This window comes from Sphaerodactylus townsendi, linkage group LG03 (genome assembly GCF_021028975.2).
Source record: "Sphaerodactylus townsendi isolate TG3544 linkage group LG03, MPM_Stown_v2.3, whole genome shotgun sequence".
NCBI lineage: Eukaryota > Metazoa > Chordata > Lepidosauria > Squamata > Sphaerodactylidae > Sphaerodactylus > Sphaerodactylus townsendi.
In genome coordinates, this window is record NC_059427.1 from 51,423,001 (window position 1) to 51,437,956 (window position 14,956).

General features: G+C 42.6%; 1 protein-coding gene and 1 long non-coding RNA gene across 4 annotated transcripts in view; both read right to left on the reverse strand.

Moving 5' to 3' along the window:
• Positions 1–665: 665 nt before the first annotated feature.
• The window catches only part of MGLL (monoglyceride lipase), a 107,407-nt gene continuing 93,116 nt past the window's right edge, over positions 666–14,956 (reverse strand). For all 3 annotated transcript variants that reach the window (XM_048491928.1, XM_048491930.1, XM_048491929.1), the window contains exons 7-8: positions 8,280–8,495; positions 666–6,083 (exon numbers count right to left, since the gene is read on the reverse strand). In XM_048491928.1, the coding sequence (XP_048347885.1) occupies positions 5,958–6,083; positions 8,280–8,495 (342 nt within the window). In that variant the 3' untranslated portion in view covers positions 666–5,957. The remainder of the gene's footprint in view (positions 6,084–8,279; positions 8,496–14,956) is intronic.
• On the reverse strand, positions 13,452–14,956 carry LOC125430143. The gene is made up of 2 exons (XR_007244101.1): positions 14,056–14,956; positions 13,452–13,972 (listed from the first exon to the last, which is right to left on the reverse strand). It is a non-coding gene; the product is annotated as an uncharacterized LOC125430143 (long non-coding RNA).

The following is a 14,956-nucleotide window of genomic DNA, read 5'->3' on the forward strand; positions in this document are numbered from 1 at the left end:
TCATGATGGGCATGTACTAAGCAGGTGAAGCAAACATAGAAGTAAGATGTGCCTCATAACATTGTATTGCCAGGCAGCATGAATTAGAAAACCCAGAATACCCTTTTTGAAACATTTCTGCATTGCCCGATCTCCCTTTTTCTCGATGAAAACGTCTTCTAAAGAATTCATCGTGGCAGTTTTTCACCCTGCATTTCAATGTTGTTTTGCTAGAGGAAAAAACAAACAAACATTTGCTGAAGATAATCCAGTGAGGCAAACAAGAGGGACAGAGCATGCCTTGTAGGAAGTGTTCTAAGCTGTTCTTTGTGTAGTCAAGACAAAAAGTTTTGGTATAAGGCTTGAATGTTGATTTGTTGGGTGTCCTTAAGAAACTCTTTCCCCAGTTAATGCTCCTTCTCTCAGGATGGCCTGTGCAGCAAATATACACTGACAAGCAGCCACTGAGTTGGATGCAGACTAAATTTGTCACTCGTACAAGGCACGTTTGTCAGTGGAACAGAATGCTGCTGCCTCCCTCTTCCCACTGCAACACTCGGATCTCCTCAAAATGCTGCTCCTCCCTTTCCATTATTGTAAAATGTAGCCTGTATCCACCTCATTTATTTATAAATGTGATGTTCCCCCCCCCCCCCAATCTTCTGATAAATGCAATCACGCTATACTCAGAAAACATATCTTTATTATTAGTGCCAATATACATTTGTATTTCCCCCCCAAAAGAATCCTAGGTTGTACACATTCTTTTTGCTGTAAGTACAAGTGTTTGTGTGACAATCTAAAGTTCTAAGTGAGTTGGAGCACAAGTGGGACAAGATACAGTGGCTCAGAAATTACTTGGAAAAATAAGTCATTTTGGTAACATTACGCTGTTAAAGCGGTAAGGTGATGGATATAAAAAGAGCAGGCTCATTATAAAACGTTGTGCCACACGTGTTATGAGTAGGGTGGTTGTCATGCCACAGCCGGTGCATACAGGGGTGATATATACATTAGTTACAGACTACTATTGCTCTGTCAAAAAAGGAACTGTTTTCAAAGGGACACTCCCTGTTGGTCCCAGTACGGCAGTCTGGAAGCTGATGGTACCTGCTGAACTCAGCTCTCCATAAACTGCATGGATCAGAAAATGCAGCTGGTTGGATGCTTCTTGTAATGGGCCTTCCAACAGCTGGGCCTTAAGGTGAAGGTTATGCCACTTGTGACCCACCAAGTTGAATGCAGCTCAACTTCTATGCAGTGATCTACCATGAGTATGTTAAGCATCTTCATTTTACTGCCAGCCCGGGATGGTAGAAACTGGGGAGCAAGCAGTCAGCAGGTTGGCTAAAGGAGCACATTCAACTTAGTGACTCACAAAGTAGGCAAGCCTGCGGGAGGTCAACTGGCACTCATTCAAGAGGCTGCCTCAAGGTTCTCAGTTGAGTTTGATGTTGACGTTATGCAAATGGAGTCCTGGCTCCAAAGCTCAACTTGGCAAGCCCATCTGAGTACCACCATCTGCCTTCATTTTCATCTCAACTGCACACCTGACGAGTCTCCATAAGCAGCCTGTCAAGCTCCTGTGTTGGCTTCCCTTTCCCATAACAGGCCTTGCCATTCCTAAAGCTGTTTTATGCCAAAAACTATTGCCAGTCACAGCAATCTTCTGCATAGCAGCTGGGAAACTGACAAGCACAGACTTCTTGAACAGCAGCTTTAGGCCAACTCAATTTTACAAACCCAACTGCCAACATCAGCTTTTATTATTTTTCAGCATCAGTAAACAAAAGTGACTTAAACTCCCCTTCCTCAAAAATGGTCCTCAGCATCGGGAGGCCACCTCTCACTCCTTTTAAGGGCCTCCTTGCCAGAAAGATACGCAAAAAGGTCTCTGAATGCAAAGGAAGGGAGATGGCTTCTACTCACAAGACAGTGCTTGGATGAACAAGACCTCTCTAAATTGCCTCGATTGTCAGATTTCTCCAAAAGAGGCGTCTGAATCAAAATGACCTGAATCTACATGACCTTGCTGAGAGTTGAATAAATATATTTCAAATCCTTCTCCATTTGCTGCAGAGCTCTGGAAGGACAGCGGACATTCTACGGATAGAGTTATTCAAAGGCACTGGACTTAGAACCTTGCCTGGCCATGGGGATACCAGAGAATAGCATAGCACTGAGCCCTGATGCGTGCAGGAGCAGTTTTTTTAACAGCACATGCTACTTTCCCCCCCTCCAAAGGCTTTATCCATCCAAAACTCATTTGGTGGGGTGAAGAATTTAGCTAACGCACAGATCTTTGGAACAACTTCCACCTTGGTTGCTTTTTAAAACATATCCTGATCTGACCCACATATCCTGATCTGAGTGTCATCAGTTGCTTAACAAGCAGAACACCTGATGGTTTTTAGGACCTGGAAATCATTGCAAAGAGTGACCCTTGCTAGTCACTCTCCTCTGGTAAATGCTTAGTTCCTTACCACATGAAGACGAGAGTTGGAAATGGAACCTATTTTTGCAATAGAGAAGCCGTGTTGCATTACCTGAGCTTCTGTTGCTAAAATGGCTCTTGTCATCCATACTCTTCCCCACCAGTCTCTTCTCACGGCTTAGTCTGCATTTTGATAATCCACACATCTATGGCTGAATTGGTCCACCTGGCAGAACCTGTCTTTGAACAGACTCTCCTCTGTAACTGTGAAATTACTTACAAAACTTGCAATCTGGGCCTTGTCAAATGAAGCTTTAGGCATTGTATAATGGCCGTAACTAATCCTGTAAAGGAGTGTTTTTCCTGCAGTCTGCCACAGCCTGCTTTTTTCAAAAAAAATGCACACACATACACACAGGCAACTGTAACTCCTACAGAGCTTCTCTTTCGGAGGTCTTGTGATGTGTTAAGCTTCTGCCACTCACACCCTTATTAGAGAACAGATCAGAGCTAATTAAAGTTAGATTCGGGGGCTGTTTGTTATTGCGCAAGGTTGTCTTTCACAGTTCCTGAAAGAATCGGCTTTTGCTGGTGAGAAGTGAAACTGCTGCAGTTTGGGTGGTTCTGCATCACAGGCCACAGGCCCAGCTGAAAATTCCAGCATTACAAACAGTGTTATTATTCTTCCCCAACACGATGCTGCAAAGTGAACAATGGGCACAGGGTCCTGCTGTGATGCCCTGTGAACAAGTTGACACCCTGGTCTTCCGGCAGAAATTAACACAAAAAACTGGGTAAGTTCCAGGCAGCTGCCCTCTGCCTTGTTGGCTCTAGGACATTTATTAGCATTGCTAGTGCATATAAGAACTGCAAAGCCCTGGCTTTTGGTCTGGAAGTAAAACAAAACAAAGCACCTTCTGCAGGTGTTGTCATGGATGGGTTTTGTTATTCTGTTCCAGTATCAAGGCCTCTCTGTGTTCCAGCATTAGAAACAGTCACTTGTCTAGTGGTCAGAGGTGGGCAATACAGGTGTCCAGTTAATCAGCCAAGGAGGTTTGGGTAAATTGGGAGTTCATGCCTCAGGTGCATCTGGGTTCATAAAATGTATGTCAAGCGGTTATCTTGCAAGCCTGATGCCCTCAGACCCTGTTTCCCTTTGCAGTTGGCACTTGTCTGTTGTCCTCCCGATATGGGCAACTTCTTAGTATTCCTTGGTGGTCTCCCATCCAGGTACTAACCAGGGACAACCCTGCTTAGCTTCTGAGATAAAGCTGGCCTGGATTATCCAAGTCAGGGCTTACATAGATAAGAAAAAAGAATAAAATACTGCACAAATTATCATATCTGATTACATTCATGTATCTCATTACTGTTACACACAGTGTAATGTCTGCTGTTACTCATCAAAAGAGATGGAAGGGCTTTTCTTGTGGCAAACTTTTTGGAAGCGGCCTTTGGTCCCAGTGTTCTGTATCCAACGCAGCAAAACAACAACAACAGCAGCATTGTCTTGCAGCAGGGTTGCTATATGGTTTTCAGTGGAACAACTGGAATACTAGGGTAAGCCACCCAAACATCCAGTCACTTGCACTGCAATTTGCCTTATCTGTGTTTCTTAATTATTCTGCAACTGATTTGGGAGTAAGGAGCAGAAATACTAAGCAGAATTTTCTTTTAAGGGTCATGAAAGAGGCACTTGGGGGAATGGGGCAGGGGAGGACAGGTCCTTTTGGAGACAGCCTTTCACAAAGGTGGCAGATAACTGGAAGCCCTGTTTTGTAGCTGCTTAGCAAGTAGCCCTTTGCAGCTCTCTCACGTATGATGTAGCAGACAGAGGTTAGTGAGGAAGTGACTATTAGCAAAGGCCAATATTTCAAAATCTGCCGAAATGAAGGGATTCTATGCCAGTCTTGCCATAAGTTCATTAGAACAAGCTATCCCAAGCAACACCATTCCTCATGTAGATCCAAATCTCTCACATGTCCACATGCACACACACATTGACAGGCGTGTATCTATTGGCTTCCCTCACCATAATCTTCAGCACTGCACATTTTCTCTTCAGGAATATACTATAACCTGCTAGCCTGCATGCTCCCTTGCTTCTCAGGTGAAACTTCCAAAGCCTTGCATGCGACCACCTCAGTGTTCTTGCTTCCCCTTTTTCCAAGCCACCCGAAACCCCTTTCTGTGTTTGCTGACTGCCTCATTCTCTTCTATCACTTTGGCTTCTCTCTCTTTCTCTCGTACTTGCCTGTATTTTTTCTCCAAATTGGATGGAACACTTTAAAGAAGAAGTGGGAAAATGAAGTGGGGATAGGGTTAGCTGCCAGGAGGTAAATTGCTTCTGCCCTGTCCCTCCTACTGAAAAGTTGGAAAATGTGGGTCAGAAGAGACATTCGGTCTTCCATGTATTCATTCACTTGGACTGCAGAGGGTGGGAAAAAAACAGCCCTTGACTGCAGCGTGGTTGCCAACCGGCAGCTGCTTTCAGGTGCAGCAGAATTTAATTTAGTGCTGCTTGGGAGTAAGTATTCTAAATGGTTGTCAGGTGCAGAGAAGGCCACGCGTACATTCACTGCTCACCTTGCACCCTTCTTCCTCCAGATATCTCTGAGCAACCTACAAAAACACCATATATTATATGTAATACTTTCTCTTTAAATAGAACTTTTGACTTTACATCTTAAGTTATCAGTAACACTAGTAACGAGAAATAGCAGCCCCTACAAGTATTTACACAATAGTTTCTTGCACAGAAGAAAGATTTGGTTTCTGGAAGCAGCATTGTCTTTAGTGTGCTTAGGCTTTTTAAATATCCTATTCTACAATTAGTCCTCTCCTCTGTGGACTCGGGCTGATTGTGAAGATGGCTCTAAACCATGTCATTTCAGAGTGTAAAGCGGGGCTGTGGCCTGTTGGGCGCTTGCGTGTTCCCAGCCCATTGTGTGTGTGTGTAGGGGGTGGGGGTACATTTGGCCAGGCCTGAGCATGTTTTGCCGCCTCACATGGAAATACTCTACCAGCAGTCTGACTTCTTTTCTAACTCCAGCTCTCTATGGCAATGACCATCTTTGGAGTTTATATGCCATCTTGAAAGTACAGAAGGGAGAAGTCATAATCTGCTAAGAGCAGAACTGAAAGACATGGAAGATGCCAAACTTTCAAACATTCCAAAGATTATTGCAGTATTTTAAAAAAATTATCTCAGCACCTCAGGAACTCCTTAGAAAATGAAGTACAGGGGTAGAGAGTGCTCTGGATTTTTAAAAGGGACTCCAGTCCCTCAACGCAGCACTAGCTGCTGGGAAAACACCATCCCCTGCTTCTTCTTCCAGGAGAATAACCTCTTCACAAGGCTGACTTGTATTCCCTCATCCTATGCCACAGGGACACCTACTTAAAAATAAAATATTTTAGGAATCCATTTAAGAGAAACTTTCTTTCCCCAACAGAGTTGTTTTTTTAAAAAAGAAACAAAGAAGAATCTTCCTTCTTCAGGATTAACCAGCAACCATTTCAGAAAGTTTCAACGTGGCGTTCCTTAAGAGTGAGGAGCTTTTTCAGCAGCTGGGACTTTCTGACCAATCCATGTTAATATTTCCTTAAGGACAGAAGTGGTCACCTCAGGAAGCTCTTTGTGGAGAGCATGATAGGCCTCATCATAGACCTGCAACAAGGAAGGAGATGGTTAAGTCACAAAACCAGAAGATGAGCAAGTAAGGAAGCAAAGGCATAGAAATGGGGGAGGGGAGTGGTACCTGAAAGATGAGGGCACACTAGTGTTGTAAATGAAGACAAAAGCACAGGGCAGGTAGTACTAGTAGTTAAAGGGAGGATGTGCAGACCTTGAATCTGAAACCTAGGCCCCTTCTGCACATGCGGAATAATGCACTTTCAAAATTGTTTGCAAGTGGATTTTCATTATTCGATTTTGTTATTCCGCGCAACTGCAAAGTGAATTGAAAGTGGATGGAAAGTGCATAATTCTGCATGCGTGGAAGGGGCCCTAGAGTTGCCAGATTCTATGCAGCTGCCAGAGTCCACCAAGATTCAGTGCTGATGGACTAACATACATTTGCTTTTTAGATATATTTTAATGGAAGATTACATGGACGTTCTTATAGTAACTGTTCATGCATGCTTTCTTCTGTGGGTCCATGACTGCAATAAATTATTGATTAATGGTGGGATGGGGATAGCTGAAGAAAGGAATCACACTGTGCTAATGCCACGGATCCTAAACAAGCCATCTTATGGAATGCTACACATTAAGTCAGCTTTGCAAATCTATCCCAAAAGGTTACTGGCGTGATCGCAGCTGGTCATGCAGGATACCATCCTTCCGGCCTTGCCAACTCATGACTGCACTGTCAGACAAGCACTTGAATGTACCTTAATATTTCTCTTTCCCTCCAATACTTAAATAGGCTCTGAGCCAGAGCCACAGCTGCACAAAATGAAGTACAGGTTGAAGAATAAAAAAATATTTCTCTCTTTTTCCACAGTTCAAGTAATCGTATCTACTGTTTGTAGGATTGGATTAAAACTGCCGAGACACAGGTGTAGCTCTTCAGCATATCTTCTCCTTTTATGTACCAATCTCCATCACATGTGTTGTTTGGATTGTCATAAATACTCCATAATGCCTCAGAAGCGAGCCTGTTTCTAGACACTCAGCAAAATATTGTAAAAATGCAATCTAGCCCTCATTTTGGTTTGCAGTGCTATAGCTGAAACAGGTGTTTCTTTACACCACTCAAATGTTTAATGAATAAAATTAAGTGTAATTCAAATGGGTTATTGTTGTTTTCAAATCCCCAAGCATTAACACTCTCCCTTTCCGCTTTCCTGTTTATACTTCCCTCAGCTTGGAGCACACAGCTAGAAACTGTGGCAGAATGTAATTCCACTGATCTAAGGTCAGACCCCTGCTCTTTTAACCGCCCCTAATTGATCGAATGGTTGCTCAGGTTTTCTTTCTTCCCCATGTCTATTCCCTAGCTTCCTTAGCAATCAACATGACTTTTATCCTGTGTGGAATCCCCTATCAGATTGCCCACAGGTCAAATGTTCCTATATCCATAGATGGGAACATGGCATTGCTCTACAACCTCTTTTTGGACATATCCTGTGACAGAGGCCACCATGATATTTTGGGCTGAGTGCTTACAGTCAATCGGGGCAGACTAGAGTACAAATCCCCATTCATCCCTGAGGGACAGCTCAGTCTGAGTCTAACCTACAAGCTGGGACTAAAAGGAATAAAAGGGGATGTCTGTTCCTTGACAAAAGGCAAGCGAAAAATATTATAGTTAAACAGCCCAGAATGGGTTAACTTCAAATTCACTAGGGCTTTAACCATGTGTTTGGGAAATGCCCTTTGTAACTCTACTCTTCTGATGCCTGGTGTCTCTAGTTGTCACTTCCACATTTTTGTCTGATCCCTAGCATGTGCTAGACTACCCCTGAATGTAATAATCAGCTAACGGGCTGCCTGCTTTCTTGAACTGTGAAGACATGAGAGATGTCGTCACTTCAGTCTTCTGTCCATCTTTTTCACAGGTACAAGAGTCAAACAAAAGTTCTGTTGTAAACCTGAACAAACTTTCGCAGGAAGTGAGTAAATTCCACAGAAATAAATGGGATTTCTATCCAAGGGAATTGCCTTATCAGTGTAGAATATAAGAAAGGTGGAAGGAGCTACAGTAACCCAGATGTGAATCTGTATGGGTCTGCAGAAATTCTAGAAATGTCTAGGCATGCTTCTTGCTTGTGTGAATTTCACATGTAGATTTTATGCTGGTTTGAAAGGAATCCCGTTAAATCAAGTAATCATCCCCTCCACCCAAAACCCCAAAATCACCTTGAGTGTTTTATCTTGACTTGGAGCAGAATCCATCAGCAAATAGGAACCTTTTATATCGCAGAGTTTGTCAGGTATACCATGGAGCACAAAGATGGGGAGGGTCAGTTTAGGGAGAGAGCGTTCTATTTTGGCAATGGCATTCATCAGCTGGATGACAAAGGAGACTTTCATGCCACCATGATGAACCAGGGGGTCAGTGGCGTAAGATTCAACCTGTTGGAATAATGCATTGTTAAGAAGCAATAGGTAACACTTGATGTCATAAACACAAGCTCCTGAAGAAGCCTATTCTCTGGCACTGGTTTTGTACTCTGTGATACTTAATGGAAAACTTTGTTTCTCCCATTTAATTACTGTGCCCACAAGTTTCTGCCACAATATTGTTTCTGACAGCACACGCAAGGGGAGGGAGACCATAGAAGGGCTGGGAGCTCTGTTTGGGCACAGGGTTACTGCATCTGTGCTGTCTATAGAAGGATAACACAAATCACTTTCAGAGTGGTCAGGAAAGCTTTAAGCTTCTTCTTGCTATATATTTAACCAGCGAATATCCTTTTCCCCCCACCCTCCTCTAGTCTCCCAAGAGACAGCCTTGATTTAGAAAGCACTGACTTCCTGTAAATAGTCTCAAGGAGGAGGGGAAACCTTTGATAATGGAACAATCAAGTCATTGAATATTGTGAACTCTCTCTTGAGGGAACAGAGTGTATCCTGACATTTTTGCCCAGACCCATTTGACACCCCCCCCCCCTTAAATTAAAGGGCTACCCGCCCCCAGGTACTTAGCAACTGGCTGCGGACTGCAAACTGTTTGGTGCTGTGAGACAGCACCTCACAAAAGGCAACAAAGCTCTGAGCTGCATCTCCTACTAGAAGGCAACAGATGAAGAATTCTTGGGGGAAGGAAAATCACAAAGGAGTGGGTAGCTAGACTAACAAAACTTCTCTCGCTGCAGAGTAAAATAATGTAGACAAAGCCACAAATGCCAGAAGACGGTTCAGTGGGTTTTTCTTTCTTTTTTTCTCCCCAACTTTTTTTTGACGGGAAGATAAAAATAGATTCCTCAGAAATGTTAAGAGGGATTAAAAAAAACACACGACCTACAACCCAAAAGCATAGCCAACCCTATTACTGGGGAGATAATGACTGAGATGTAGGATGCAAGTTCTGCACCATGGGATTCATCCCAGTGGAAAGAACTGAGATGAGGCAGAGATTGAAGCTCTCTCTTCAATCTTTGAATTCTGTATTATAAAAGTGGCAATCTTCTTAATGATCCGTGAGGTAGTGCTCATTAAAGCCAGAAGGAAAGCTCAGGATGTTTTTTGTGTGTGAAAGATATGGAGGGGTGGGAGCGTAATGCCTTTCTGTCTGTGTACACTTTCCTCGTCTTACTCTTTTTTGCCTTGCCTTTCAGCCTATTAACACAGCGCAGTGTTCTCTTAGGCACAAAATTAAAAAAAAAAACCTTTAAGAATTTGGTTCACCTCAGATTACCTCCTATTTCTGTATTTCTTTAATCCTCAATTACCTCTGAGGACATAATATTGAGAGAAGCTATTACCACCACTATCAGCATATCTCAAAGGTAATTTATTCCAGCAGGCTCACTCCTACAGTGGTCCTGGGAAGCTTACAAGCTGGGAATAATAATGAAAGCCATCTTGTCCCCACCATCTACACAGTATTAAGAGACAGAACAACTAGAACCATACACTGAATTCTAAACACGGCTGTAGTAACCTGAGTTCGTTCTCTCACTAACTAGGGTTGAATCTGGGCTTAAAAAGTCAGTTAGTTGTGGGAAAACTAACTGGTTAGTTTGTATGCAATGGGCGACTGGAGTTCGTGTTTAATCACAATTCTTTGCATAAGAAGGGAGTGATGAAAAAACAAGTGACAACAAACAGTACTTTTTAAAAACTGATTATACACGAGGTCTGAATATAGACTTTGACAGTTCCATGTTAGTTTTAAAGTGTCTAACACGTACAGAACTATATACTTTATCCCTCTTTAAGGAATGAGTGTGGGCGTATGTGTTTCTTCTGACAATTTAGGGAGTTTGTAGATCTCAGTTTTTGCATGCTTGTTGAGTATTTCTATGCTAACTGTACTTTGATTATAGAATATTGGGACCTGGATTCTTAAGGGTTGAACTGTCCTGAATGGGATAGTCCTCAGAATTGTTAGTTAGTCCACTGAACCCTCAAATGCTGGCAAATGCTACACAGACTATAGGATGCATCTATCCTGCAGCACATGCTCAAGTAGAATCCAAAAGTCTGTACTAACTTTCTGTCTATGTGGTATTCTTTGGTATTGAGCTGGTTTCGATAACATTCCCCAACTGTTTGCCTGGCCCTTTATTTATGTTGCTTTATGGGCAGGTAAGAGCATTTATTTCGCCCAGGCCTAGGGCTAATTTTTTAACACCCCATCCAACCCCAGAGAAAATGTTCTAGGCCCAGTTAAGCTCTTAAAATATTATGCTACTTGATTTTTTAAAATTGCTGATACTGGTCTATAGTGTTACAATTTTTATTAGGAGTGCTGTTTTTAATTATTTTGTCAAACCTGCCTCATGAGCCTTCTATACGAGTTAATAAATAACTTGATGGTACCGAATACACACAAGTAAGAACAGCACCTTTAATGGCTACATGCTGAATGTATGCCAGAGATTATAAATGATATCTGATAGATAGGTAAGACCTCTGGACTGTGATGGGCTGCTTTGATAGGGTAAGCGTGAGAATCCCTCCCAGGCTCCTGTGCAGAGACTGCACACTGACCAAGTTTCATCTTCAATTTCAGAGCTGTATACTTTTTACAGATGAACTTTCAACCCAGCAAGAAAAATCTGTGTGTACAATAAAGCTAGATTTTGGATTCTTATTTAGGTTCCACTGAGCCACCTGAATGTGTCATGATGCAATTGGGGTCACAGAAGGACCTGGGACCCCTAGTGGTGCTATACGGGGCCTTTTCAGGCAGGCCTCAAGGGAATGCTGATGTGGCATGAAGCAGCCCTAGCAAAGAGTACTCTATCAGCCACACAACAGACTGTGAGGGCTTTTAAATTAAGCTCACAGCATGTCGAAGTTGCATATTGGAACTAATAAGCGAGAAAAAGGAAATTAAACAAAATGTCTCAAATTCTTCATTTACATTTCAGTCCTTCCTCACAAAACCAAACTGCTATGAATACAAACAAGTCAAGAAATTCTTGGAGAGTGTCCCAGTGATATTTATAGAGACTAGAAATTGGTCTGACAGATGAATACATTCAACATGTAAATAATGGCTGTTCCTAGCACAGTCTGAACTCATATTCTGCAGGTTCTAAAGGTGGATGATAGCTACAAATCGTTGGCTCTACAGTATATTAACACATCACCTGCACTTTACATATATCACTTTTCAGAAGAAGTGTGGTGACAGCAAGAGGCTTTGAGATGCAAGGTATTCCACAGTTCTGGTTACTGAATGGTTCCAGTTGCATGCAAGGAAGGGAGCAGGGGTGCACTGAAAAAAGAGCCCTGCTATATCTGGCTGATAGAGGAACGATACAGATTCTCTTTTCTGTATCCCAGTTAGGTTCCTTCAGAGTGATCACTGTTAAAACATCCTCTGGCAGGAATGGAGAAACTTGCCAAGCTCAATTTCATCATCAAGATTCCCATTTTGTTCTGATAACATCACTACCGGAATCCAGGCATTGCAGATGTGTCATGTACATGTATAATGTATGTGTTATAAACAGAGGGAAGGGTGATCAAGACTATGAGGAAAGGCTGAAGAGCTTGGGAATCTTCACTCTGGAGAAGAGGTGGCTGTGGGCGGGAGGGACTTGATTGCTCTCTTCAAGTATTTGAAAGGCTGTCAGTCAGAGGAGGGCAAGGAGCTTTTCTGGTTGGCAGCAGAGGATAGAAGTCACAATAATGGGTAAAAATTACATGTGGAAAGTTACCTGCTAGACATTAGGATTTTTTTTTTACAGTGAGAATGATTCAGCAGTGGAATTAGATGCCTAGCGAGGTGGTGAGCTTCCCCTCACCATAGTCCTTCGGCAGTGGCTGGACAATCGCTATCAGGGATGCTCTAGGTGGATCTGGCATTGAGTAGGGTTGGCCTGTTGGACTTTTCCAGCTCCATGATTTGAAACTAAAGGACACAGACAAGAACTTCTTCAGCACCCTCAGCAAGGAAAGCATCTCTTTTTGCAGAAGTGCTTTTAAAATTTTAATGAAACATCTAAAAACTATCTGAGTGTGATGATACAGGACATAATCTGGGATGTCAACGCTTCTCAGAGCCTAAACACATGTACTTGACAGCGGGTGGATTATGTGTTGAAAAGCTTCCCCCGTGGAGAGAGCCAGTATATTAGATGGAATTTGAGTGTATTCTCCAGGTTTTATTACTAACTTTACCTTAAGTTGTTAGATGGAGATTGAATGTTTTCTCCAGGTTCAAACTTGGTTATGAAGCTTACTGGGTGAAATAAGGCCAGTCTCTCCCCCTCACACACATGGAGAGTGCTGGTGTCAGTATAAAATGGAGGTGGAAAGAATGGTGTACGTATGCTATCCTGAGTTCCTTAGGCAGCGGTGGTAGTGGTGGTAAAAATGTAATACATTTATAAACCAGTTGTTACTGTCTCCTCTATATGCTCTCCTTGACCTTCTTTGGATGGCAGATACCTGGGTTTTCAGTTGGGCACTGTGCTACCACAGACGGACCTCTTACCTCAAGCACTTCCCTTCAGACACTAAAAAGCTTCCACTGCAGACTCTACAAGGACTAAGCACGGCAGCTGACGTCTGGTGGAATGGCGCTTCAACTGGTTTGAGCTCCTAAGAGTTCCTTGCCACACATTACTGAAAGGAGCCATTTGCCAGTGTAAGAGCAGACATGGTTTGGCTCTAGCCTCTCCAAGGACCTTCAACTAACAGGTGGATTAGTTGGGCTTTGTTAATACACCCACTTGTTCTGAAAACAGCCAGGATCAGCAAGTGTGTGCTAGTCCTCCAGCTTTCAGAAGTCACCTTCTCCAACACCTCTTCTTTTACTAGTTTCTTTTTTCCTGTTTTTTAATATTTACTTTTCTTTTCAAAATCTTTTTTCCTTTTCTGTAATTTTTTTTGTTGAAAAATATTTTTTTAAAAGGACCAAGCATGGCACAGATCTGATATACTGCCTGGGCACTGCTAAGAAGTTGCTTCCATTGAGTCTACCAGCAGCTCTCTGGGATTGCAAGCAAGATTTTCCTAAGATTTTCTGACATTGGAGGCTTTTCCAGGACATTCCAAGGACTAGACATGGAATCTTCTACATGCAGACCATATACTCTACTATTGAATCACAGCTACTCTACTCCCCACCCCATTTTGGAGAGTTCCATACTAAATGTAACATATGAACTGCATTGCTGACATCCTGTTTGGCTCTTGCTTTTCCAACGTGAGTTTCATCAGCTTACATTAATCTGCAGAATGCAGCTTACTCAGTCAGTGAGAAATGGCACTGACTGAGTAAATCTGGACTTCTAGCAATATATGTCCCTTTAAACTGCAAAGCATTCTATGCTTTTTTTAATAAAAACCCACCAAGGTACCATTTTCTGTCACTTCAACTGCACTTAATGAATTAGAACTCTATCCTACGATGCTATGATAGGCTCTTCCTCCTTCTACACCATGCTCACGATGGCAAATTACTTTTTATTAGTTATGACACTGAATCCATTGCTAACTGCTCTGGTTTTACTAATGTGCTCAGACTTGGGTTTGCAGCTAGCATTTCTGCCCCTAGAGTCCCATGAGGCCTCACAGCCTTGGTCATGCTGACAACCATAAGGCCAGCTGTTGGAAACTATGGAGAAAGATGTAAAAAAGCTGTGTAACCAACCAATTTACCATTTTATCAAGAGAACAACTCTTGGAGTGCCCAACTGCAGCTCCTACTGCACATTAGTCATGTTTAAATCTTCCTTCAAATTATGACATTGAATGAGGTGTGAATAATATTTGTTTTAAGTCTCAACAACGTGAAAGGAACCGTTTTATGTGTTCAGACCATTCATCTATTTGTTCCAGTACTGTTCAGTTGCCAGTTTTCCAGGAATTCTAATTAAGGCCTTACCTGAGATTTCTTTTACTGGGAATCCAAGAATGGAGCATTAGACCTTATATGTGTAAAGGAAGCCTCTTATAACTTTGTCTTATTCCAAAGAAGCATGGAAGAAATCTATCTGGGTGTTCTATTTGCTATGATGTAGCCTGGCTCACTACCACACGTCCATAGTGATCCCTCCCTGGATTGTGCATGGGAGCAGGTCAAATGTAGGCACAGCTAAAACAGCTATGGTCAGAAGTGGTCTCAAAGCTGATGTGAACTCAAACTATAGAGTCCCCCTCCCAAACACAGACAGTTCCTCTGACTGATTAATTAGCGATCTCATTTTTGCCCCATTAACTACCATTCCTCTTCTCCAGTTCACAGTACAAATGCAAAATTAGTGAAGATGTGGCCATTTCAGTTCACCCATTTGTGTGGACAGAACTTAGCAACAGGGGGGTTTCAGTCAAATTGTCAAGGCAACAGCGGAAGAGACAGGCAGCACAGAAAGAGCAGCACACCACACACCACAGTGTCTGTAAGGACAGCA